Source organism: Monodon monoceros, unplaced genomic scaffold, assembly GCF_005190385.1.
Source record: "Monodon monoceros isolate NGI ecotype Baffin Bay Population unplaced genomic scaffold, NGI_Narwhal_1 Super_Scaffold_21, whole genome shotgun sequence".
NCBI classification, from domain to species: Eukaryota; Metazoa; Chordata; class Mammalia; order Artiodactyla; family Monodontidae; genus Monodon; species Monodon monoceros.
The window spans coordinates 18352201-18379054 of NW_021703778.1; the positions used below are offsets into that span (position 1 = coordinate 18352201).

Below are 26854 nucleotides of genomic sequence, written 5' to 3' on the forward strand. Positions count from 1 at the left end.
ACACACACACACACACACACACACACACACACACACACACACACACAGCCTATTTCTCGTATCCTGAAGCATTGGGAAATCTTCACGCGTTGGGAATATTCTCAATTGAGAGGCTACATTTTTACATGGGAGGGTCCACTGTCATTTGATAGTGCCAAAATCAAGAGTGCCTTTGGTATAAAAAAAGTTAGGCTAAACGACAAGACTCATCAGTAGAAACATTTTCCCCCTAGAGCCAGCTTCCGTGTGTGTGTGTTTGCCTTTTGTTTTCCACACCTAATTATATGATGACCAGAAAATAAAATGATAAGAGGAGCAGATTCTTGGTATATCAGCTTTGCACAGTATGAAAGCAAAGAAGTTTGGTTGGAACTATGGGGAAATGATGAAAAAAAAATGAAAAGAATGAAGTATGAAAAGAAGAAAGTAAGGATTTTTATCTACCTATTTCATGGTTCTTATCCTTTGAAGCAATTACTCAGATTTTTTACTAGTTCAAAAGCTCGGTAATTGTATTGTCAATATGGAAAATTAAGTTCTATAATTATAATTTGAAACAATACTTCATTTAACTCTTATGAATTCACACATGGCTTAAGTCATTTTTATATATTCTGTCTTGAAATGATAGCCATTCATTCATCATATTTATTGAGTGCCTGCTGTATGCTAGGCTTTGTGCTTCTTAGCATTGTGGTTACACTGCCTATGCCTGTTCTTTCTAAAGCACTGTTTCTTTGGCAACAAACTATCAACTGAAAATATTCATTCAAGTATATGATAACATATGAAATTCATTCATGTCCAGCCATGAAGATCCAAGGAAGCAATATCTCTTCTTTTTCAGACTTCTTTCACACCCTTTTATTATTAAGGGGTGAGCCCTGAGACCTTGAAATCTTTGGAGAGTCATGGTGAAATCTTGTTTTTAAAATGTGTACGGAATATAATGCTCTAGATGAGCCAGACAAATAAAGTGAGGTTACTTCAGAGTTTCTCAACCACAGCGCTGTTGACATTTTGGTAACTGATTCTTTAGTTTCTGTCAATCGTATAGCAGCCTGCCAACAAACTAAAACCAGACAGCGCCTCTGTGTTGAAATCTTTTTAAAATGTTAATCCATCTTTCTGTGTTGGCCCTAGAACTGAAGATTTGTTGTGGTGGTGGTTGTTAATCTTACCAATAGTTCTGATAGTTTTATTCGGTCAGATTGTCACCTTTGCTTAGATGCCGTTACAAAGTTAGGGAATGACTCAGAAATATTCAGACTATATTTTAGACACTACTACAGCATTCCTATAAGACATTTACATTGAATTATAGGTGTTGCGTTATTCTGATTATGTGTCATTTTTATCTTCATTGTAAAGTTTAGCTGGTTTATATGTGATTTTTTTTAAGAATAGCCCTTGTTCCACTTAACCTTGTTCCACTTAATTTAGTGTTTAAATTAAATCATGGAGTTGTCATCTTTATGTGAAAATATATAGGACTCTCAGATATTTTAAATAGTACTTATTTGTCCATTAGAGTGAAATTTAAAAGCATAACATTTGATCAATTATTCTTTTGAAACTTTCTGTTAATAAGTTAATTTTTAAACATGGCTGGCAAGTCTCAGTATTTAAAGGAAGTCTACCTCATATTTGTTGCCATTAGCTACAGTTCAAGACACTTGGTAGAGGTAAATGTAGCATGAAGTCTTTCAATACAGTTACCTTTTAAGGTTCTTTCCAACTTAACATTTTATATTTCAGGATTCTCCTGACATAGTCAAAATGGCAAAGGTTACAGTTTTGTAGACTTGAGCTTTAAAACCTCAAGTCTAAAAATATATATAGGTTTTAATAAGTATAGAAATATATAGAAATGTATATTTTAATAAATATATGTTTTAAAGCTATATACTGTATATATATATTTCATTAAAAGCTACTTTCTTTTGATGATAAATTAGACAAGTAGTTACCTGAACAAATTATAAATTCATTGTAATCATAATGCTCAATGGAATTTAACTGACCATTTCTTAAATGTTAGAAGAATGTTGTTTATCTATAACTAAAAATATATGAAAGACTGGAGAAAATCAAAACCTGGACTTTCTCCCTGTCTGATCTCCACTCTTCCTCTTAAATAATTTAGTTGGATGGATGCCAGAGAGGAGGACAACTCCATGAGTTCTGTGTATTTCAAACAGTTCTGAATATAAGATATTTTCAAGTGTTTTGAGCTTTTTCAGAGTGTTGCCCCATGAAGGAGGAGCCCCTTACCAATTCAGCATAGAGAATTAAGGATAACTTGAGAATGAGAAGCTTTGGTAATAAATAGATCCAGAGTATATTCTTCCTTTATGGGATTATTAAAAATGAATCTTGAAATTCTCTAATTTTTCTTTTCTTTTTCTGTTAAGTTGCTATAGCCCAAGGTGAAGCAATCCAGATTTCTAACCCAGGATCTGATGGTGTTCAGGGACTGCAGGCATTAACAATGACAAATTCAGGAGCTCCTCCGCCAGGTGCTACAATTGTACAGTACGCAACACAGTCAGCAGATGGCACACAGCAGTTCTTTGTCCCAGGCAGCCAGGTGGTGGTTCAAGGTATATGTCATTCATCTAATACATTTAGAATACCCATGGGTTACTATAGCACTCCATTTAGTGGTGATTTCATAGTTTTCTGAAATATACAGGAGGTAGATTTTCGGGGGAGGGAGGGAGGACTTAAAAAGGCTTGGAGAAGAAATATTTTAGTATATTAAACAATAAGTTAAATAAATTATACAGTTTTCAATTTTTAGCAGATTTTATTGGCTCTAAAGAAAAGTTAAATTCAGAGTAGCATAATGGAAAAAAGGAGTTGAAAACATGAATGAAGTTTTTAATTAAGTAAATATTCTTCATTTGGGGGTTAGAAATGTACTGAGTATGTTTTTAGTACCTAGTGTAGGAAGATTTAAGTATCCAGTCCTTGAGGCACTGAATTTGGATTTTTCCCCAGTTGTTATACTCAAGTCTGCTTTCTAGACATCTCATTTCAAAACAAATGCTGACTTTGTTCTTTCTTTAGACCATTCTTAGTATATTTGAATTCTGAGGTACCTGTTCTACCTCTTAATGAAAGCTGAGTAGTGAAATAAAGCAGTTGGGATGTAGCCCTAAGTTTTTAGGGTAACCTGAGATTTCAGTTAAAATTGAATTATACATTATTTTAATTTCATTCAGTTGTGCTCAAATAACTATAATGTGTTCAATACAACTTTAAAAAATCCTGTGTTTTAGTTTAATTCTATTCCCCTTGGTCTATTTGCACTAATTTCAAAGGAAGTAATATCAGTTCTTTTAGTTTGAAAGTCTTGCAAGTATAGAAAAAAGCAGATTATAATTGATGAATCTCTTGATAATTAGCTTTACTCTTAGGTATTTGGGGAGCTTTACTCTTAGGTATTATATGGACTATAATAAAAGTGTATGAAGAGCCAAAGTGGTGACATTTATGGAGTAAAAAAGAAATCCATAGTACTTACCCAGTGCTTTAATGTTTTCTTTTAAATATAAATTTAAAGTACCCATTCTTTTTCCCCAGTACTCATGAACCCTATATGTCTAAATATGAAATACATTTTTTGTGAAAAATCATAAAGAATGCTCATTTCTTCCAATTTTTTTTTTTTATATGGAAAATCTAAAAACTGATACTTTAAGAAGGAGAGTTTTTTAAAATGTTTTGTGTTTTGCATCGATAATACATACATAAGTTTTATACTTTGGGGGTTTTAAGAACTCTTTTTCTTCCCTAAGTAACAAAGATATTTTTCTGCATTGATTCTGTTAGCTTTACGGTTTTACCTTTCACATTATGTCCTTAATCTACCTGCGGTCTACCTCTGTGTATAGTGTCGAGTGGGAACCCATTTTTATTGTTTCACCGCGTATGGCGCCAGTTTTCCCTGCTAACGGTTTGTCCTTTCCCCGCTGATTTATGGGCATTCTTAACTGTGCAGTAAGTAGGCCTCGTGCAGCCCCGATCTGTCTCAGCATTCTCTGTTCTGCGTGCCAGCACCACACTAGTTTTGTTGTCACAAAACAAGTGCCCCTTTTTTGTCTTTTTAACTTTTTTTTAGCGCCGTTTTAGCTTTTGTGAACTATTGTTCTCTCATATGCATTTGGAACAAGTTTGAGTTCCCAAATAATAATAAGGTAATATAATAATAAAACCAGTGATGAAATTACATTGAATTTATACATTTATACAAAAAGAACTGAAGTCTTTTTCCATTGTGGTGTAATTGACACATAACGTTTTATTAGTTTCAGGTGTACAACATAATGACTTGACATTTGTATAGTCACAATAAGTGATCACCACAATAAGTCTAGTTAACATCCTTAACCATATATAGTTACAAATTTTTTTTTCTTATGATGAGGACTTTTAAGATTTACTCTTGGGGCTTCCCTGGTGGCGCAGTGGTTGGGAGTCCGCCTGCCAATGCAGGGGACGCGGGTTCGCACCCGGGTCCGGGAAGATCCCACATGCTGCGGAGCGGCTGGGCCCGTGAGCCATGGCCGCTGAGCCTGTGCGTCCGGAGCCTGTGCTCCGCAACAGGAGAGGCCACAACAGTGAGAGGCCTGCGTACCGCAAAAAAAAAAAAAAAAAATTTACTCTTAGCACCTTTCAAATATGCAACACAGTATTGTTTACTGTGGTCGCCCTGCTATACATTATTACATCCCTGGGACTTATTTATTTTATATCTGGAAGTTTGTACCTTTTGACACCCCTTTCACCCTTTTTGCTCACCCCTCATTCCCAACCTTTGGCAGCCACCAATCTGTTCTCTGTGTCTATGAGTTTGGGATTTTTTTGTTCGTTTGTTTGTTTATATTCCACATATAAGTGATATCATACAGTATTTGTCTTTCTCTGACAGATTTCATTTAACATAATGCTGCTCTCAGGGTCCATCTATGTTGTCACAAACGGCAGAATTTCCTTCTTTTTTATAGCCGATTAAAATTGCATTGTATAATATATACACCACATCTTTATCCATTCATCTGTCGATAGACACACTTAGATTGTTTCCACGTTTTGGCTATTGTAAATATTGCTGCAGTGAACGTGGAGGTGTAGATATCTTTTTGAATTAGTGTTTTTATTTTCTTCAGATAAATACCCAGAAGTGAGATTGCCGGATCATATGGTAGTTCTATTTTTAATTTTGAGGACCCTCCATAGTGTTTTCCATAGTGGCTGCACCAATTTACATTCCCACCAACAGAGCACAGAATGTCTTCACTTATCCAGATCTTAACTTCTTTTAACAGTTTAAAATTTTCTCCATGGGGGTCTCTCATACTTTTTGTTCAGTTAGTTTTTAAATGTTTAACCCATTAGGGTTTTGCTTTTTTGGGTTTTTTGTTTGTTTGTTTTGCTATTATGAGTGGTAGCTTTCTGTTACATTTTCTGGTTGTTCCTGGTATAGAGAAATATTGATCTTTTTAAGTTTACCTTTTATCTATGAACCTTTCTAAACTCTAATTACTTCTAATAATATACTGAATCTTGGTGAATCTCCCTGTGATACTACATGAATGTTTGTATCAAATACAAGTAAGATGTTTCTTTTTTCCTTTCCAATCTTTATTCCTCTTGTTCTTTCTCCTTGCCTTTTCTTTTCCTTTTCTTTTCTCTTCACCTTCTCCATCTTAAAAATAATGGTGGCCAGGGGTTCTAGTTTTTTGTTAAACATAGCGGGGTCCATGAGTGTTCTTGTCTTACTCTGTCCACCTTCCACCCTGTCATCTCCTTGAAAGGTCACAGCAGTTTCTCTGTGAGTCTCTGCCCTCATCTTGATTGATCCCTCCACAGCTAGCACTACCGACCTCTGCTTCCTTCACTTCCTGGATGCTTGTACCCCTTCTTCCAGTTGCCTCTGCCCAGCTTGTAGGTGCTGGTGGTGGTACTCGGGCTGCATCCCGCGCCCTCTTCCACCTGGCTTGATTGCCCTCCCTGGATGACCTCATCCCTGCCCATGGCACACATCTCCGACGCCTGAAGTCCAAAACCCCACATCCGTTTTTCCCACCCCAGTTCTCCTTTTGTTACCCTATTTCAGTAACTCTCCATCCTGTTGCTTCATGCAGAAACCTGGGTGTCACCCATCACTCTCCCACCCCTTCTCCATCCATTCTTCTTCCTGTAGCACACGTCTCTTCAGTCCTCTCCACCCCTACCATCATAGTCCTCGTTCTGGCTGCCGTGCCCTCTGACCTGTGTTACCGTGATCCCTAGTCCCTGCCAGGTGGCTGCCTGGAAGCTGGTAGCTGTAGAACAGCATCCTGATTTTCCTAATCATGCCAGAGACAGCAGCTCCCTTTTTGGCCTGGTTTTTTGGGAGTTGCTCCTGAAAGTTTAGCTAGGCTCCCTTTGTTGATGCCTCCCAATGATTCTGGGAGCTACTAGTATTTCTTAAAAACAAAGTCTCTGCCTCCAGCATTTCCCTTTCCCCACTGTGCGCTCACTTCTACACTTAGGGGTGGGGCTTCTAAAGTTCATATGCATGTAATCGCGTCAGCTTCCTGCTCAAAATCCTTCAGTGAATGCCTGTTACTTGTTAGACAAAGTCAGAATCCCTAACAAAGACCATACCTCCGTTTAATCCGTGACTAGGTTACTAGGCTTCTCCCTCAACTTCTCCCTCTTTTGTGCAGAATTTCTTTCATTTCCTGTGATATGCCACGGCCCCTCTCCGCTCTAGGGGCCTCATGCAGAGCCTTGTGCCCTGACAGGAACACCTCCACGATCATGTGCATTATCCAGGTTTCATGTGGGATAGCACTTCCTTAGGAAACCTTCCTCTACCTTCCAAATCTGTCTGGTGTGACCCCTGCACCTTCTTAGGGCATGTATCCCACCATATTGTGACTCTCTGTGTCCTGCCCACATGGTGACTTCTGTTTGGACAGGTATCTTTAGTCCCTAGCACAGTCCCTGGCGTATGATAAATGTTCAATAACCATTTAGTGAATGACAGTGAAATACACTCCCTCTGTGAAAATGTTACTATTCCTGTGTGCTGATTAACTGAGTTTATCTGGTCCAGGGGATTTATTAAAACCGTACCAATAGCAGTAGTCAGCCAAGCAACCAACCCCCCTTCTTCCTTTCCTTCCTTTACCCTTTTTTACCACTATTAGTTATTGAGCACTTAAGAGCCAATTTAAAGAAATGTGTTTTTTTTGTTTTTTTTATTTATTTGATTTTTGCTGCATTGGGTCTTCGTTGCTGTGCGCAGGCTTTCTTTAGTTGCGGCGAGCGGGGGCTACTCTTTGTTGCAGTGCGCGGGCTTCTCATTGCGGTGGCTTCTCTTGTTGTGGAGCACGGGCTCTAGGCGCACGAGCTTCAGTAGTTGCAGCATGTGGGCTCAGCAGTTGTGGTATGCAGGCCCTAGAGCATGCGGGCTTCAGTAGTTGTGGCCCGTGGGCTCTAGAGCGCAGGCTCAGTAGTTGTGGTGCACGGGCTTAGCTGTTCCGCGGCATGTGGGATCTTCCTGGACAAGGGCTTGAACCCGTGTCCCCTGCATTGGCAGGTGGATTCTTAACCACTGTGCCACCAGGGAAGTCCGTAAAGAAATGTTGAGATTAAAATCAATTTGAACTTTCTCAAATTTTAAATAAAGTTGACTAGTGGTCTTGGAACCAAGCCCTTAGGTGTGGCTGGGATGGAAAAGAATCCTTCATGGACTCTCCATTGGTCCCCAGACTTTTTTACTTAGCCAGGATGTCTTCAGTTTATGTGCCCTGGAGAATTACTGTAAACATGGATCCTCCCTCATGTTTCACCTCCTAAGCCTCTGAATGTGAAGTCCCTGCCTTACTAGAGGTACTTCATTGAATAAGGCAAGAATGTGGTGGAATGCCCTTTCACTGACATAAGAATGGTTTGGATCCTAATCATACAGGGAATGGGCTTTGTAAACCCATTGATCAAGATACAAGATCAGTGACATGTCACTTCTTTTTGTGCAGTAGAGATGCAGATCATTTTTTCCCCTGGGCTGTGGTCTGTTTTACTGTTGAACATGTGCCACTCTTTGGCCTAACTTTGTAATTGTTAAATTTCCAATAGTGATCCAGCTCTTCATGTGCTGAACCTTCATTAAGTGATCCAAATGAAACTGGATATATTTTTTAAATTTTATGAATAGTAACTGTGATTTATTTGTGAATTTTTTTAAATCACAAAATTCTTTCAGAGGATTTTAATTGAGCAAAATAGTGCATTAGATTGAGCCACATGAAATTATTGTTTTTGTGGCCCCCAAATGTTAAATATCAGCAAATTCATGTGGTTCCGTAATGTTTAGGGAGGAATATGCTATATAATACTTACTGCTTTGGGCACAGTGAATTTTAAAAATTTCAGTATGTATGCCCTTCAAGTGAAATTAGCAAATTCTATCTCATAAACAGCTGGATTTTATGTCACTGTAGAAAATAAAAATGTGTCAAGTAAACTAAGGTGGCTGGGTATTTCTTGGTGAATTTCGAAGTGTCTGAAATACACTTCTGTGTGTTTCACAGCATTTTTCTGGGTTGTCAAGTTGTTTTTAAATCTGTGTTTTTTCTCCTATGAGTTATGAAAAATATATAAGCTTTATGCCTACTTTGGTTACTTAGAAACCTTGGACAGAACAATAATTTAAAAGTAGCCCCATAAGAAACAGCCATGTAACTTTTAATGCTAATGAGATGTATTTTTTGCCAGAGCCCAACTCGATTTTTATGTAAAAATAAGAAACAAGAACATTGAGATGATTTATTACAGGAAGGGTTTTTATAGGGTTTGGTTTCAGTGAGCTCGTCTGTGACAAAGCAAATTGATGGCAGTGATAGCTAGTGAGGTCACTGTGATGTCAGTACTCCTACTTACCCTGCACATGCTTGCTGGTTTGGAACACTTTATGTGGTCCTGTGATAGGGGAAGCAAGACAGTTCTGTATGCAGAAGCCCATCATGGCTGTAACTGGAGACGAAACAGGTAAGAATTTTAAAGAGGGATTGAAATTCTGCAAGATTGTTTTTGAAGTTTAGAAAAATTATTTAGGAACCTCTGAGTGTTTCAAAAAGTACTAACTTTCTAGTAGCTGAGGAGTAAGACGTTCCTTCTAATCTGTAACCGAATATACTTGGCACTCTGTGAAGGCATCTGAGTGTAACCGCTTCTTTGCTCAGTACTGTACTGCTTCCCCTTTCTCTCTCTCCCTCTCTCTCTCTCCCTCTCTCTCTCTCTCTCTCTCTCTCTCTCTCTCTCCCCCCCTCTCCCCCGCCCCGTCTCCACTTGCTCTACTAAAATAAGCTGTTGATTCATCTGCAACCTGTTGCAGATCCAGTGCAGCTGCAAGTCAAACACACATTCTGTTCAAGTTGTAAAAAAAAAAAAAAAAGTAAGCTTCCGATTTTCTTGCTGTGTTCAAATGTAGCTGCAAGACAGAATAGGAAACACAGCGCGTCAGGGGTGTTTGTGAGCCAGCCGTTCCTTCCGTCCTGTTTAAAATGGTCTGCTTCTCAGCTAACCGGGTTCAAAGGGCCGACGTCATTACATTTCCTGGAATCGGTGCGGCGGGCAGTGGAAAGTTAAACTGCAGGCAGGCAGCACGCTGACGTCAGTCCGAGTCACGCTGTGATTGACTCAGTTCTTTCCGCCCGGCCGCACGCAGGTGGGGGCTGCCACCCTCTCCGCCGGCGCCCGTAGACCCCTAGCAGGTCGCGTGAGCCTCGCCTTAACGTTCCGCTCGAGGTAAGTGTGTGCCTGGCGGGGCCGAACGGCCTGCGCAGGCGCCTGGCGGGGCCGGAGTGCCCGCTAGCGCCGGGTCCGGGGAGTGCGCATCTTTCAGTGCCGACCCGCACCCACCCGCCCCACCTGCAGTTCTTCCCGGGGGTGGTGCCCGCAGTTACAGGTAATGCTGGTGACTTAGTTACCGGCAGTTGAGTGCCAGCCTGGTGCTAAGCTTGCAGTTGAATTCCTGAAGAGTGGGTGACTGTAAACAGCTTCACCACACCGTAGCTCTTCACTTAGTGGGTCTCGGCTCTCTTCCGGATGGGAACATTCCATTGTCTTGAGCAAGTAAAGCCTGTGTTAAATTGTTTTTCTCAAAGAAGTTTTCGTGAGGTTTTAGAGGGGCTATAGAATGCAGAAGCCCTCAGATAACAGATTTATTGTAAGATATAGATGGACTTAAAATAATCTCAGATACTGCATGTCATATGATTCTTAGAACCAAAAGGCATTTTTGTGCATACATGTATTTTCTAAAAATTATTAGTTGGTTTATATCTTTCTTTTTTATTTTTTTAAACATCTTTATTGGAGTATAATTGCTGTACAATGGTGTGTTAGTTTCTGCTTTATAGCAAAGTGAATCAGTTATACATATACGTATGTCCCCATATCTCTTCCCTCTTGTGTCTCCCTCCCTCCCACCCTTATATCTTTCTTTACTAAGCCTTTAATTCCAATTTTCATGTCCAAACATGAGAGAGAATTATAACAAAAAATAAATGATTTGAGAATACCCAAAATATATTTAAATATTAAATTTTAAAGTAAAAATTTACATAAATGTTTAACCATTGCTTGAAAATAAATGAACATTTTTATGCGTTTGTGTTTACAGAGTGAACATACCACTCCTTGAAAATATTTTTTTTTCACAGTTTTACCCATAATGCTTATACATGATTTACCCGTTCTACTTTAAATTTTTCAGAATGCTGAAATTTTTTAAATGTCACTTTTTTCGCAAGACCTCATTGTGCCTTTGGAAATCATTATTTTTGGAAATCTTGTCAGTTCTCACAGAATCAGTTCTATTTAAAATGCTATTTGAAAATGAAAAGCATATTTTATTTGCTTTTTCGAGGAGCCCAAAGAGCACAGGATTTAAGGGGCCTTTTCAATGTGTAGTAGAGCAGCTTTGGGGCCCACCTTTGGAGTCCCAGTTCCACCCCCTCCCCGTGTGGATTGCAACCAAGTGGATTGAGCTAGATATTTGACTTGCAAACTTTTTGACTATGACCCACATTTTACAGCATGATGCCATAGACCTCTGTGTGTGTGTGTGTGTGTGTGTGTGTGTGTGTATTTATATAAAACAAGTACATTTATATAAAACAAGTTTCAAAAATAGTGCTTATCCTTACTCTATGTGATGTACTCATACTTGTCTATTCCATTCTTTTTTTAATGCTATTCTTGACCCATGAAATTAATTACTGAATTACTCATGGTCTACAACTTATAGTTTGAAAAGCTGATCTGGACCAAAATCAGGCTCCAAAATAATGACTGGCCTGGTAAAGGTTTTAGGAGCATTTGCTTATAGGATCATAGAATCGAATGTGAAAGTGAATATCTTTGGTTTATAGAATTATATTATTGATTCTGTTGGGTATAGTTTAAAGTTTTATTAGAAATAGTTCTTGGCTTTGTTCATAAGCTGATTATGTTTAGGAGCCTAATTCCATACCCTTTAGTCTCCAAGTCTAAAAAACTCTGATGAATTGTATTCAGCCTGGATTTCTGAATTGTTAAAAAACAAATATTACAACTTATTCAAATTTGGAAAACAGTATCTTAGTGAATAAGGATGCATTTTACCTTTGTGAAAAGAGGCTGCTGGAAAAGGTTTTTATTTGGAAATTCTCACGTAAAGGAATGTTTTGGATCAAGTTATAACAGCTTCTTGAAGTTGGTAGCGAAGCAAGTTATAATCATGTTGGAAATGAAAACAAGAAGTCACTCATCTACCTTAAGTTTCCATAAAACTCCGAACCTGTGTGGAAGGTATACTGAAATTGCCACTGTGTTATTTCCTCACTGTTTCTGAAAAATTCTTAATGAAATATAGTTTAGGATAATTGTTTCACTTTGTCCAGTTTTATATGCCTATATGAATACGTTGCCTAATAAAATAATTATGATGATGCTTTGCATTTACATAAACTTTAAAATTAAAAAAATCACTTATGGGGTGAGTGCTATCAAAGAAGCTGTCAGATCACGAGAGACCCACAGGAAGCAGTAATATGGGTTAAAGGATCAGGGCAAGCCTCAATGAAGAAACCATGTTTAAATACCGGAGAGGAGAAGCACTTTGCATGCATTCTCACTGAGGCACTTAGCGCAGATATTGTTACACTCATTTGCACGTAACTGAACAGGGATCGGATCGGAGTGGGTAAAGGCTCTCCTAGCTCACAAAGCTAGCAAGTGGTGAACCCGTTTGGGTTTTCAGACTCCTTGTCTGATTCTGTTCACACCATATTACACTGCTGCTCAAAATCCACCTGACATTGGTAAATTAATGCTATGGTTAGATGAATTATAATAGCATACTATACACTGCTTATAAAACATGCAAAATGAAGTTAGCATCATGTTAAGTAGTCAAAATGGATTTTTTCTAGAATATTTATTATTACTCTCATAGGACAATAGAGCATATATTTGCTATTATAGAGAACTTTAAATTTCAATATTCATAATTTCATCTTTTTACATAGACTTTTTTTTTGTCACTTTAAGAGTTTCACTTAATAAACAACTCAGGAAGGTCCCTTATATGTGTAACTTAAAATAAAAAATAGTACTGGCTTAATTCCACATGGTCTGTCTGTTATAGTAATTGTAGCAAATTTGAAAATGATCAGTACTTAGTTACATTTATATAGGATTTCATTTTCCTGGAAAAAGTGGAGCAATGGAGGAGGGAAAGTTTTTGACAGTGTGAGACACCAGACGAGGACAAGCCTGATTTGGCCATTTTGAGTACTGGTGTGGTGGTGGGGAGGAGAGGATCAAAAGGAAAAGTGAAGATGTCCTTGGTTCGCTGGAGCCAGGGAAAGAAGCCCCTGCTAACAAGTATGGCTCCTAAGTCACCTCCATTGCGTGTTACTTCAGTGTGTTTGGGATTAGTGACGCAGAGCAAAATGACATATGAAGGGAGGAGCTGCACATAGAAAAATGTTTCTATTCAGCTGATGTGCTCAGAGATCTCAATAAACCAATAAGCAAGTAATATCACCATCATTTGGGGTGTTGATAAACTGTTTCACTTTGGAAGCTATCAAGATAGGCATTTGGCTGAGTTTCTTGTTTCTTTCTTGGTTAGAAAGAAACAAACACCTTTTACTTGTGAGGTTTTCAGTTTTCTTATTACCAGTCTGATGAGATTGTATCGTGTTTCTTTGTGATCCTCCATCTTCGAGGTTCTCTTTTAAATGATTATGCACATTAAAAAGGACATTTTATATTATCTTTTAATGATTTATTCTCTAAAGGGATATAATAAAATATAGTAGAAATTTTAAAAGTTTTTTAAGGGGCATATTTTTTAAACAAAATAAGGAATAAGAGCCATACGTTTCAGTCATTCTATTACCTAGGTTTGTTAGAAGGGAAACTCCAGGGGAAAATATGGTTGTTATATGTCTTTTAATTATACAGTATAAGCATAATTTGGAACATTGTCTTTCAGAACTTAAGGAAGGGAAGAGGAAGGGAACTAACATTTGATGAAAGCCTACCATGTGCCAGGCACTGTGCTAGACACTTTGACATACATTATAGGGTTTATTGTGAGTATTAAATGAGATCATGTATCCCCATTTTACAGATGAGGAAACTGAACTTGCCCCAAGTCACATGGCTGGTAAGTGGCACAGCTGGACTAGAACCCAGACTCCAAATCCCATGCTTTTTCTGCTGTACCGTGTTTAAAGCTTGCAAAGAGAGGTATGAAGTTACTGACCAGAGTTGAGAGTCCTAGGAATTTTCTTTCCCATGAAATATTGACACTAAACCTAAACTTTTTTTTCATGTCAGGAGTTATGGTTGGAATCACACTGTAATTACAACTCCTCTGTTTCTAAAATGCCAGGATAGATAAGTAATATTTAAGGGAGGACTTAAGAAATAATGCCTTTTATCAAGAAAGGTCAGTTTGAATAAATACATGGCATCTTATCAGGCTTTCCATGGCTTAGTGTTAAAGACTTAGCTATAATAACAATAGCTAATTATAGTCTTATAATAATAAGATTGCTTATTTTAAACATTCTGAATGGCAGTGGGCTTTTGCAAAACCTTGAGAAGTTCAAAATTTACTTTGTGGTGCACATGTAAACTCACAAAGCACCCATTGTATGCCGAGGACTGTGCTAGAGTCTAGGGTAAAAAAGATATCCCTGACTTGCCTTTAAAGTTTGCTGCCTTAGAATAAAATTAATGTATAAATCTCTTTTTCTTATTCTTCTTCAGTCATGAGCTTGAAGCCCCCACTGATGGCCCATTTATTTTCAGAAATAATTTATACAGTGAAATTCTAGCATAAAAAATAATTTGGACACTTTCAGTAGTTAAGATGGAACAGGAATTGGCCTTTATAAGAGTACAGAGATCAGAATGTGTCATCGAAGAGTGTAGTATGGTTCTCTGAACTGTGATCCTCAATAGCTAACCTGCTTTAAATCACCACTGCATCCATAACGCTGGAAACTAAAGCTAAGATAAAAACTTTTTGATAACTTGTTTCAAAAACAAAACTTTTTGACATTTGGATTTCCTCAAAACAAGAGATTCTCTTTGCCCATATCTTATTAACATGCTTGCTAATGTGATCATATTTGAATATATGGAATTCATCCACTGATTCTTATTCAGTGACCATTAGAATAGTACTGTCATATAGATTCGTTGGGATATTACAGAAATTTATACAAATTCCTACTAATTTATACTAATTCCTGTTTCTGGCTTGAACTAATGAGCTGCAAACTGATTTTTGTTGAAGGAGATAAAATGAATATACACAATGTCTGAAAAATTGTAATAAAACCCAGTTTGTTAGCTAACATCCAGAACTAATACATCCAAGTATTTCATTCCCTTCCAAGTTATCATTTTAAAGCGATATGTTTTCCTGAGCTATTGCTCAAAATGTTTTAAGAATACTTCTTTTGAAAGTGCCATTGTTCTTCATGGTGCCAAGTTTGGTCCTTGGAGGGTAGTTTCAGCTTTTGGAAATAGGCACAAGTTTAGAACCATTTCTGGTTTTAAGACCAGTGAATGAACTTTACTTTTCACCTGCAAAGTATTCCTGCCCACCCCGACTTTTTCCTTTTTCGAAAAAATGGTTACTCAAGCATTCTGCTTTAACTTACAGTACAAAAAGTACACACAAAACTCGAACAAGCACAGCAAACCCCTCTGTACCTTTCTATTCATTGTATTGCACTCTTTGTCAGCAGTGTTTGGCAAGAGCAACCCTAGACCGAGGTCTGCATCCCTGCTGCCTGCAAATGTCAGCATAACGACACATGGACTTCTTCTTCGTCACTGGCCATTGTTCCAATTTTAGAAAGCCTCTGTCGCCTCCAGCGGGTTCCATTGTTTAACGTTTATTATCCCATAGCAACCTTCCCTTGATGTGGATAAAGAGAAAAGTAGAGAACCATGTTGTTCTGTGCACCGCTCTAGCTCCTCTGGCAATGTGATTAAAATATTAAAAAAAAAATCTTTAGTAAGTTTACAACTGATTTTTAAAGTTGTCTTCTTCAATATTTCAAAAATTTCTATGACACCTAATGAGACATATGTGTGTACAGTATTTTAAATAGTCATGAAAACAAATTTAGGATTTTTCCCAAGTTTATTAATAGAGATTCTGCTGGTGATCATTATATCTATCACAGTTACTGTTTATTCACCATTGTTTATTAAATTATATATAGAAGGAAGAACCTTATAAATGATATTTTTGTAAACCTTATGAAGAATTGAGTGATCTTCACCCAAAGCCCCCTTTTTTTTTTTTTTTTTTTTTTTTTTGCAGTACGCGGGCCTTTCACTGTTGTGGCCTCTCCCGTTGCGGAGCACAGGCTCCGGACGCACAGGCTCAGCGGCCATGGCTCACGGGCCCAGCTGCTCCGCGGCATGTGGGATCTTCCCGGACCGGGGCACGAACCCGTGTCCCCTGCATCAGCAGGAAGATTCTCAACCACTGTGCCACCAGGGAAGCCCCCAAAGCCATATTTTTATTCTCTCACCTAACTCTTGAGCCCTAGAGGGAAGAAACCTGGCATTTACCCAAAAGAAGCACATAGATCAGTTTTCGATTAACATTTTAAACTGCTTGGCTATTTTCAGTGATAATATTCTACTTAAGTGAAAAAAGTGTCTGTCTCCCTTTGGGTAAAATTTTCTTTCTTACTCAATAGGTATAATACATTTTGATGACATACAGCAGTGATGCATTTCATATTTTGATTGGGATTTAGATCAGACCAATTTTATAGGATTTTATAGGATTTTTTAACCTTTTTCTTGCATTTAGCTTTGAGAGAGCATGTATTTTGTAATATCTCATCAAAACATCAAATTAATTCTGGACCATACGTTCTCAAAGTTGACACATTGGTGGTAGAAACATGTTTAATCACTTAAATCCATCTGTCCTTCCTAGGAACCTGTGTTTATTGCAGTAGATAGACAAATTTTGAAATTAAATTATTACACTTTGAGGACTTACTTTTAGTATTCAATCTGAATACTAAATAAATATTTAAATCTGTCATTTAACTGTGATTATACTATAATTAGAAAATGTGTTTTAAAAAATGAATACTTAGAAATGTATTATTATCCCAAGAAATCTAAGAAAGACAAAAATTATCCTTCCCTAGAGAAACCAGTTTTAAGTAGAGCTTTCCAGTTTCTTATTTTGTCCTTGTTTTTAAGCTGAAAATACAGTAAGCTAGTATTTTCCTTCCAGTACCAGTAACAGTAACAGTCATCACCTGTTAATAAGACTTGCACTTAAAGACATTCAGGAACTGTTTCAGGCATGCTGCAGGGTTTAGGAAAATCTCTTAGCTGGGGTATTCAGAGGATGGAGATGTTCTTCTTAATTAAAATGTTTGCAGTGGTGTGCTAGGGCCAGCTCCCACTCATTTGCTGGAGCCAATTATTAAGTTTTCAGGATTTTTATGAACTGGTTGCAAAAACAGACATTATTAAAAACTAAAGACATAAATACATATATATTTAACAAATTACATTAAAAACAACATTAATAAATACTTAAAACTCATCATTTCTAATAATTGTATCTATGCTTTTGAGGTTATTTACATCTATTTTGTCTGTATGGTGTGCTACTTATTGTTGTATGTCTTTCCAACTCTACATTTAGTGAAGTCATATCGGTAGCTTGAAATTGGCCATGGTGAAAGCATTTACATCATGGGAATGAGAAACACTACGGACCAGGGCTTTTTTTTCCCCCTTAGAGAGCTGGTGGTTAAATATTTATCAGCACACCACTGATTTTAGGCTAAATGAACTATCAGTTGAAAAGCCTGTCTACTTTAGCCTTTGATAAAAACCTTTCAATTAAATGTATAGAGCATGCTGAGTATCATTGTTCCAAATGCTGAAGGGATCTTTGATACCTAAAATTTCCGTAATGCTCAGAATAATGATCTTAAACATTAGCAAGCTCACCTCTTTTAAAACATGTAAAAAGAAGTATGTTATTTCCAGGTCAATTTTACGTAAAATATCAAGTCATAAGTTGTTTATATAACATGTGATATTTTGTTTCATTGCAGCCACCACTGGTGACATGCCGACTTACCAGATCCGAGCTCCAACTACTGCTTTGCCACAGGGAGTAGTGATGGCTGCCTCGCCGGGAAGCCTGCACAGTCCCCAGCAACTAGCAGAGGAAGCAACACGCAAACGAGAGCTGAGGCTAATGAAAAATAGGTAAGATGTCTCACTAGAAACTGCAACCACTTAGGGGACATATCATTTATTACTGTGGGGCTTTTAAAAAGTTAACTTTTCCTCAGCTATTTCTCCCAAGTTACATGTTGTGTGGCATTTTATGTGGGCTTGTGCTCTGCATGTGCTGATAAGTAAGTCTTCTAGTCAGAGTTTCAGGAATGAAACTGTTTCATCAGCAGGCCGTACATCCTCATGTGTTTTAGGGTAATGTCTAAAAGGTACATTCATTTTTTTTTTTTTTTTTTTTGCGGTACGCGGGCCCCTCACTGTGGCGTCTCCCGCTGCGGAGCACAGGCTCCGGACGCTCAGGCTCCAGACGCGCAGGCTCAGCAGCCATGGCTCACGGGCCCAGCTGCTCCACGGCATGCGGGATCCTCCCGGACCGGGGCACGAACCCGTGTCCCCTGCATCGGCATGAGGACTCTCAACCACTGCGCCACCAGGGAAGCCCGATAATTCATTTTTTAAATGATAATGGAAGGACTTTATTACAAATAAAGATTCATTTTGTACTTGGTATTTACTTTGTGAGGTAGGTGATACGTATAATTTTTAGCTTCTTTGTGAGCAAAATAAATCTGAGTGTGAGTTCAGAATTTTCTAAGTCTTTTACATGTAGTTTTCTTTTATCTATTTTGTAACTTTGTTTTTTCTCTATTATACCCAAGTACAATCTATTCTGAAAAATTCTAGCTGGGGACAAGTACAAAGCAAGAGGAAGAATTAAAATTACCCACAGCCCCACCGCATAGAGATGCTTCCTATCGTACATACGCTTCCGGTTCCCTCTCTCATTTTCTCACGTGTTCTTGCACATTTCATTGGCTAGAAATAAACAAGAGAGTCCCTAGGTGCACGGGATTCTGAGAAGGGTCTATTTTAGCTTCCAAATTTCAGTTTCAGAGCAGGACAAGAGAAAAGCAGGTGATAAATGGCTCTTCGGTTGCTCAGTGTCTGCTGAGCAAGTTTTCAGTGCTTGTTTCTACCGTTTTTTTGTGGGTTTTTTTGTGATACGCGGGCCTCTCACTGTTGTGGCCTCTCCCGTCGCGGAGCACAGGCTCCGGACGCACAGGCTCAGCAGCCGTGGCTTACTGGCCCAGCCGCTCCGCGGCATGTGGGATCTTCCCGGACCGGGGCACGAACCCACGTCCCCTGCATCAGCAGGCGGACTCTCAACCACTGTGCCACCAGGGAAGCCCTCTACCATTTTTTTTTTTTTTAACTCACACATAGCTTTCACATGAGAGTAGATCTGGTTATTCTCCCTTACTTTACAGATGAGGAACTGAGGTTCAGAGAGGTCAGGTAACAAGCTGATTAAGATCACACAGCCCAAACTGGACAGAACCTGGAACTGCAGTCAGGCCGTCTTTCCCCAGAGCCCACACTGCACTAACACCAGGTCACCTCAAAGAGACCCCAGTGTCAGCTGCAGATTTAGCTTTACGGAGAGTATGTAGGATATACTTACTAATGTCAAAGACCTCTTATACATTCTCCTAGCTAAATTCTTTGGCTGGCATTCATAATAGATACTTAATTGTATGTCTGCCACCAGCTACAGTTGTTATTTCTTTAATAACCTTGTCAGCTTTTCCTCTTTGCCATGTACTTCCTCTCCATGCTAAGGGTATATCCAGACAAATGCAAGGCCTGAAAATGGAGCTAACTATTAATAGAAGAAACAGGTGTTTTCCTTAGCCGAGACTACTTAGGAATGTACCACCTACTGGTGTGGCCATCCAGAGCTTTGTGCCTGGAATATTTTGACTCTGGTAACATGCATGCAGGCGCATGAGACACAAAGTATCCATACTCACAAGAAATAGCACAGCTTGGTAAATTAAACTTGAAACATTAGACATCCCACAACACAGCTATTCGACATTTAAAATTTCATTTAGTAGTAACTTGTTTTGTAAAATGGCTATCTTCCTTCCAGACCTAGAATTTAATATAATGATTTAATCACAAAAACCTTGGTGTTCAGAAATGTATTTTAGTTTCTTTGTGGAAGAGTTGAATTGTGTTCCCAAACTGGCAAATGTATAAGTGTGCTTGGATTTATTCTTGGCATTGCTGTGTGCATCATTTAGAGTAAATTCATCTGTGTTTATCAGGTTGTGTTCACTTTTACACTGTTAACTTTTCTGTTAACCAGTTAAGAAGTCTGAGAACCTTTCAAGTTCACAGGGTGATGGCTTTGTTCTTGGCTGGGGAGTAGGGCTCGATCTTTTCCTGCAGTTCATTGGGATTTCAAGGGCTCTCTTCTGCTGACCCTTGCTTCCCACAGAGAAAACACAGATAACCAGTTGTTAGTGAGCATCAACTATCCTAAAAATAAAACAGAATTGGCCACATGTGTTGCATGTGTCACTCCTAGTCCAGAATTGCAGCAGTGCTAACTGGCATTACAGTAACTGGCGATTAGACGTTCAACACAACTTTTGCTTATACATATTTGCATTACCTGTTTCAATGTAGGCTTTTTGATATGATGGGTACGCCAAAGGCAGTTATTCTCAAAGGAACACTCCAAAATAAAGCTGTTATCAGAGGGTATATTCTCTAGACGAGTTCAATGATGTAGTAGCCACCCCCTCCCACCCTGAAAAGAAGGAGAAAGAAAGAAAATGCTGGCCATGTCCATTGTATTTTGGCAGGGTTATGTGTGAAAGTGACTAACTCAGCTCCTCTGTTTGTTTGTGTGTGTTGCTTTGGCTGCTGGTCTGGCCTTTCTCCGGGCGTGTCTGCAGTGCTTTAAATCCTGGTTAGCAGATGCATCTCTCGCGTCCTTTCCATGACTTCAGTTGTGGTGTTCTCACATTTCTGGATTTAAGTTATCTGAATTATTGAGGGTTGTATTCTGTACCCTCTCTTCTCTCCTTCCTTAGTTTTCAGAAGCAGAGTCCCTTCTATTTTGGTTTATGAAAATGTGCATGATTTGTTTATTGTTATTCTTATCCATGTTGTTTTCTAGCCGACAAACTGTTGGCTTGCAGTCATGATTGATCTTGTTTTACTGAGATTTAGTCTTGAAGAATTAAAATCTCCAGTGCTGACACTGGTTTCTAAGGATTAATTTTTCTAATCATTTTTGATCAAATAAAGTTAACTCATTGTGATGGAATATGTGGCTTTTGGTGGACAAAAATAATTAAGAGAATTGAAAAGATCTGTAAATGTTTTTGTAAAAATTCCACTTGGGGATGTGGTCCTATCGTTTTGGTTACTGAAAATCTTGCTGGTCACTGTGACCATGGGACGTGTGCCCTAAGAAAACACCATTTACAACGGATGCCGGGCGAATTGTTGTGCTCTGCCGTCGTTCCTGCTGTCTTAGGGTAACCTCCCAACGAGGCATGTGCTCGGTTACGACTGTTGTGCGGCTCCGTGTGGACATCCCCAAGGACTGACCGGCAGTTGAGTCTGGGGGGCAGAGACTCACGAGCCGCTCTGGATTGTGCTGAGAGGTTGTTCCTGTTGTCATTTGCCTTGTGTTGCTTCCAGGGAAGCTGCCCGGGAGTGTCGCAGGAAGAAGAAAGAATATGTCAAATGTCTTGAAAACCGTGTGGCTGTGCTTGAAAACCAGAACAAGACTCTCATTGAGGAACTCAAGGCCCTCAAAGATCTGTACTGCCGTAAAGCAGAGTGACTGTCTTTGACTTGGGCCTTGTTTGCCCAGAGCTCTAATCAAGGCAGGAGATGCAGCAGTCTTACTAATTGCCATGTGGACTTGTGGAAGGGATGCTTGTGACCCTTCAGAACCCAGTTTGGCTTAGGGTTTGGAATCGCATTGGGAATGTTGTCCCAGGATTTGGAACACCACGATCACATTTACCAAGCTTACTTCAGCCTCCCTGTCAGTAGCATGCATGTGAAAAAAAATGTTTTGTTTTTGCCCTTTTGCTTCTACTCTCTTATAGGGAAGCTGCTAAAGAATGTCGACGTCGAAAGAAAGAATATGTCAAATGTCTGGAGAGTCGAGTTGCAGTGCTGGAAGTTCAGAACAAGAAGCTCATAGAGGAACTGGAAACCTTGAAAGACATTTACTCTCCTAAAACAGATTAGTAGAAATATTTAACTATGAACTGATTGCAATATGTACAGTTGCTTTTGAAGGCAATACAATATAAAGCCAGCAAGAATTATGGCTTTTTTTCCCCTTTATCATTCATCGTATTTTCTAATCTCTAACATTCCCAAACTGCTTCACTGTACGTAGTTAACTCTTAGCTGTAACTTCAATTTTTTAAAAGAGGCAAACTGTAAAAAAAAAAAAAAATTCTTAAAATGCAACATTTGTAAGGCTTGTTCCAGTGCCACATATTTGCAGTTCCCGATTTCTGTGTCATGAACAGTGTCCTATGCAATAAAAATTTTTTGCAGGTCTTTAAAAATCATTTTAGGAAAGGATGATCAAAGATAATGCATCCAGCAGTACAATAAAAGTAAACCACAAAAAATACCTCAGGAAAGAACTGAAAGAAAGAAAGAATTGAAAGAATCTAATGACATGCCTATGTGAAACTAATAGCCTATAAATGAATTTATGGCATTTGCAGATTTTTATATTGGTTGCTTTGTAAAGAAAATATTATATTGCTGTCCTTGAATGCCATAGTTGAAGAGAGTTTTTAATAGAACCATGTTGGTTACACTTTGTAGTGTTTGGTGCTCATTTAACTATCTGAACATATACTACAGTTTTTACTCTTGTGTAACATAAAAGATCTTGCAGAAGTTTTTAGTGTCGGTTTGCTATTACATGATGAACATTAACGCAAATTTTAATATCTGTCCTAATTTAAAGGTTTAAGTTAGAATTGTATTTGCATACCTTCAAGGGGGTCCACTGCCGATTTCCACAGTGGGTCGTGATCTCTGCAGTGTTCTTTCTGCCATCTCATCAGAAGCTCGGCCCCAGGGCTTTTACACAGAAGAGCAGCTATGAGAGGTTCAGCTGGTATGATGGAGTAGGCCTTTCTGCAGATGGTCTGGAAATCTCCTGCTGGTGGCCCTCTATTTTGAGTTTTGGCTAACAACCATAGGAGTTTTGTTTTTTGTGTTTTATAAATTTATTTATTTATTTTTGGCTGCGTTGGTCTTCGTTGCTGCGCGCGGGCTTTCTCTAGATGCAGCGAGCGGGGGCTACTCTTCATTGCGATGCACGGGCTTCTCACTGCGGTGGCTTCTCTTGTTGCGGAGCACAGGCTCTAGGCACGCGGGCTTCAGTAGTTGTGGCTCACAGGCTTAGTTGCTCCGCTGCATGTGGGATCTTCCCAGACCAGGGCTCGAACCCGTGTCCCCTGCATTGGCAGGCAGATTCTTAACCACTGCGCCACCAGGGAAGTCCCAACCATAGGAGTTTTAAAGTAAAAACTAAAACAACCCAAAATTTTATTTTCCACTTCAAAACAGCTACTTTTAGGTCAAATATTTTTTAGTCTGCACATTCAGATGAAATTCATTACATGGGGTGATTACTGGTATCCACATTTCATCCTGCTTTTATAATAAAAAACTTCAAGCCCAAAGCCCTAAACACAAGATGCTCTGTCACCTCATTCTCCGGTGGGACATCTGTTGAAGGCCTCCTGTGGGCTAGACTTGCTGCATTTTCTGCTGTGACTCCTGACCTGTTAAGGCTGCCCCTCCCCTAGTTTCAGTAGTGGAGCTGGTCATTTTGTGGAGCTGTGTGTTGCGGGGTAGAGAGCAGGAGGCCGTCGTGCGGAGTCTAAGTGCTATCCCCACACCGTCATCCCCTTCCCTTATCTGCAACTCCCAGGAGGTCGGGCGGGCATGCCGTTTGGGGCTTTCTCTAGAAATACTTATTCATCCTGCAGAGTCTGAGCTCTGAATATCTTATATCTCAATTTTTGTCTTTTGTTCTACAGAGAAGTAAGATGAGGAAAGAAGACAAGAAAGAAAAGAGAAAAGGAAAACCCCAGGTTTCAGGTGAAGGAAAATGGTGCTTTGTACTCATGCATTCATCGTTCACACAGTTCACTCATCCTTTCATTCAGTTAATCAGTCAGTCGGTCACTGTAAACGACGTGTGCTCAGAATGTGGACACCGAGAGGGCAACCCAGGGATGTTGAGTCAGGAGACGCTCTGTGTTAGAACTGGAGGAAGCTGTAGGCGAGGTCAGATGAACTCTTTCTGCAGGAGGCAGACTTGGAAGTGAGTGGTACTGCTGGGGGGTGGGGGCAGAGTGGTGCATCCAGATGGGGTACAGGGCAGGCACGCCTCTCCAAGGAGCTGGAGTCAAGGAGACGGGGGAGGTGAAGTTAGGACTCACCAGGGGTTGGTTTGGTGTAACAGAGAGCGTGCGTGCACATGTGTACCCCACTCTGTCGTCTCAGGGGAAGGAGATTGCATCTGACTACTTGGGGCCCTACATAGCTGATGTCCCCCCTTCTCCACGGTGGCTTAAACAGTGAGGAAATGTTATCACCTCACAAAACCCCAGGCGCAGAGGTGGGAGATTCAGTGTCTCAACCCGGCCTCACGACCGTTGGCTCCCTATGTAGCTGGTCCCCCGATCCCAATATTGCTGCCTGGTGCAGGCACCAGGGGGGCAGCTGGCAGCTCCTCTTCCGTGTGTCCTGTCTTAAGAGCAAAGGGAAACCTGCACAGAAGACCTTCAGCAGTAGACGCCCATCATACACCTTCTGTAACTGCTCGCTGGCAAGGAGAGTGGAATTAAAAGCTCTGGATTACTAGTGAGGATTCAACCCCTGGGGCGGGGAGGGTTCCAGGCTTCTGCGAAGCATATTGCCAATCGGTGCAGAATAGAACTGGGTTCTGCAAGACCAGGGTGTGGGCAGCTGGCGGCGTCTGCCATACGGGTGATGTTTGAGGCCACGGCTGGTGGGGAGCTGGGAAAAGCTGTGTGACTCGGGGCTGGAGCCAGGCTGTCGGAGCTGCACGGGACTCCTCCAGATTCCGGCTCATCTGATTTGTCCCTGGAAGCAGACCTTTTGCTGCTAGATTAGCATGATTTGCTAGCTCTCCACCCAGCCTTAGCAGATGCTGCCTACAGCCTCCTGGTGGACAGAGCAAGCCGTATGTTGGAAGCCGTGTGAACACGGCTCATCTTGTGCAACAGTGTTGCGCAGAGTCCAGAGCTGTCACTGCGTCTGTGGCTTTTTTTTAATCGTAAGAGTTTCCGCATCTGGACTTCTGGAGATAGAAATTACTGATCCTGGGTCAGGGGATTAGACCACTTCTGCCCACAGCCCTGCAGTTATGGGGTGCACAGGGGAGGCACGTGAAGCTCGCCTTCCCCGGAGGGAAGGTGTAACCTTTTAAAAATACAAATTGTGGACTTGCCTGGAGGTCCAGAGGCTAGGGCTCCACGCTTCCATTGCGGGGGGCATGGGTTCCCTCCCTGGTTAGGGAACTAAGATCCCACATGCTGCGGGGAGTGGCCATAAATAAATAAATAAATAAAAATACAAATTGTCTCTTTTTAGTTTTCAAAAATCAACATGTTAAAAAAATACTTTAATTTTTAATATTGATAAGATGTACTTGAGGTTCAAAATTCAAAGTAAAAAGTCTGTCTCCCATCCCTGGCTCCAAGCCACCCGGGAGGCAACCACTGTCACCAGTTTCCTTTTTGTGAAAGAGATTCACCTGTGTCCTTAGATTCCTGTCCCATCTTCAGGGCTGTGGGATGAGGAGTTTCTGGGAAGAGACACAGGGAGTCAGTCAGCGTTTTCATTCCTTCAAGTCTACAAGTGACAAGGGGTCCAGAAGGAGGGGACCAGGGGCCCTGGCAACACTGGCCCTTTGCTGGCACTTCCTAGACTCTTCCGTTACGTGCTGAGTCCTGTGGATGCTCTAACCACGCAGCTGTCATTACCGGAAGTAATGGCCGCCGTTTACTGAGTGCCTTCCCTGTGCCAGGCACCAAACCGTGCACCCTACGGGGCTTATCACACCTAATTCTCGTCAGTGTTGGTGCTTTTATCATCATCCCCATCTTACAGATGAGGAAGCAGGCTTGGAGAGGGTAAGTAACTTACCCAAGGTCACAAAGCTGTTAGGGCTCAGGGCCAAGAGCAAAGCCGGCAGGGAGCGAGGGAGCCGGGACCCAAAGCAGGAAGGTGGCCGGAGGGGGGGTGTGCTGGCCAGGTAGGTGGTTGGTGGAGACAGTTCTGTGGTCCAAGCGGGTGGACTTAAGAGCACCTGAACCTTTCCTGTTCTAACGGACAAAAGCAGGCATGCTTTCTCTCTGATGTTCAAGATCCATGACGCCGATCAGGAGAAAATGATCCTGCAGTTTTAAGGACTAGCTGTTGGGATATCAATCAAAGCTACAGATGTACACATTGAAATAGAATCCTCAAGCTAAAAGAGATAATAAAGGTATAACTTACTCCTTTAATTTTATAGGCAAGGAAACCAGATTTTAGGTTGATTTACTTAAATGTTTATAGTTATTGGGAATGGAGAGACTCAGAACTCTTAACTAGTGTAGTCATCTTTATATCCCCATGATGCCTCTCTTTTTCTATAAACTGGGTTTTCGACCAGCTTTTTGTGAAAGCATAGCTTTCTAGAAAACATTAGCTCTTGTTGTCCCTGAAACAACGGGAGGACGCTGGACCCAATGGGAGGATGCAGGACCCTGCTGGACCCATCGATTGCTGACACATGGCACAATGTCTCTAGAACAGCTGGCTCTTAATGAGGCTCGTGATGGGTCCTGCTTTTACTGTCTGGTGAGCTCTGATGGGTCCTGCTTTTAGTGTCTGGTGAGCTCTGATGGGTCCTGCTTTTAGTGCCTGGTGAGCTCTGATGGGTCCTGTTTTTACTGTCTGGTGAGCTCTGATGGGTCCTGCTTTTACTGTCTGGTGAGCTCTGATGGGTCCTGTTTTTAGTGTCTGGTGAGCTCTGATGGGTCCTGCTTTTAGTGTCTGGTGAGCTCTGATGGGTCCTCCTTTTAGTGTCTGGTGAGCTCTGATGGGTCCTGCTTTTAGTGTCTGG

At 40.3% G+C, this 26854-nt stretch overlaps 1 protein-coding gene across 16 annotated transcripts in view; it reads left to right on the forward strand.

Moving 5' to 3' along the window:
• The window catches only part of CREM (cAMP responsive element modulator), a 67908-nt gene extending 43277 nt beyond the window's left edge, over window positions 1-24631 (forward strand). For 4 of the 16 annotated variants that reach the window (XM_029238089.1, XM_029238073.1, XM_029238079.1 and 1 more), the window contains 4 exons: window positions 2415-2603; window positions 13685-13720; window positions 17679-17835; window positions 21367-22514. In XM_029238089.1, the coding sequence (XP_029093922.1) occupies window positions 2415-2603; window positions 13685-13720; window positions 17679-17835; window positions 21367-21511 (527 nt within the window). In that variant the 3' untranslated portion in view covers window positions 21512-22514. The other 12 variants (XM_029238080.1, XM_029238076.1, XM_029238075.1 and 9 more) reach the window with 12 other exon arrangements.
• Window positions 24632-26854: the final 2223 nt, after the last annotated feature.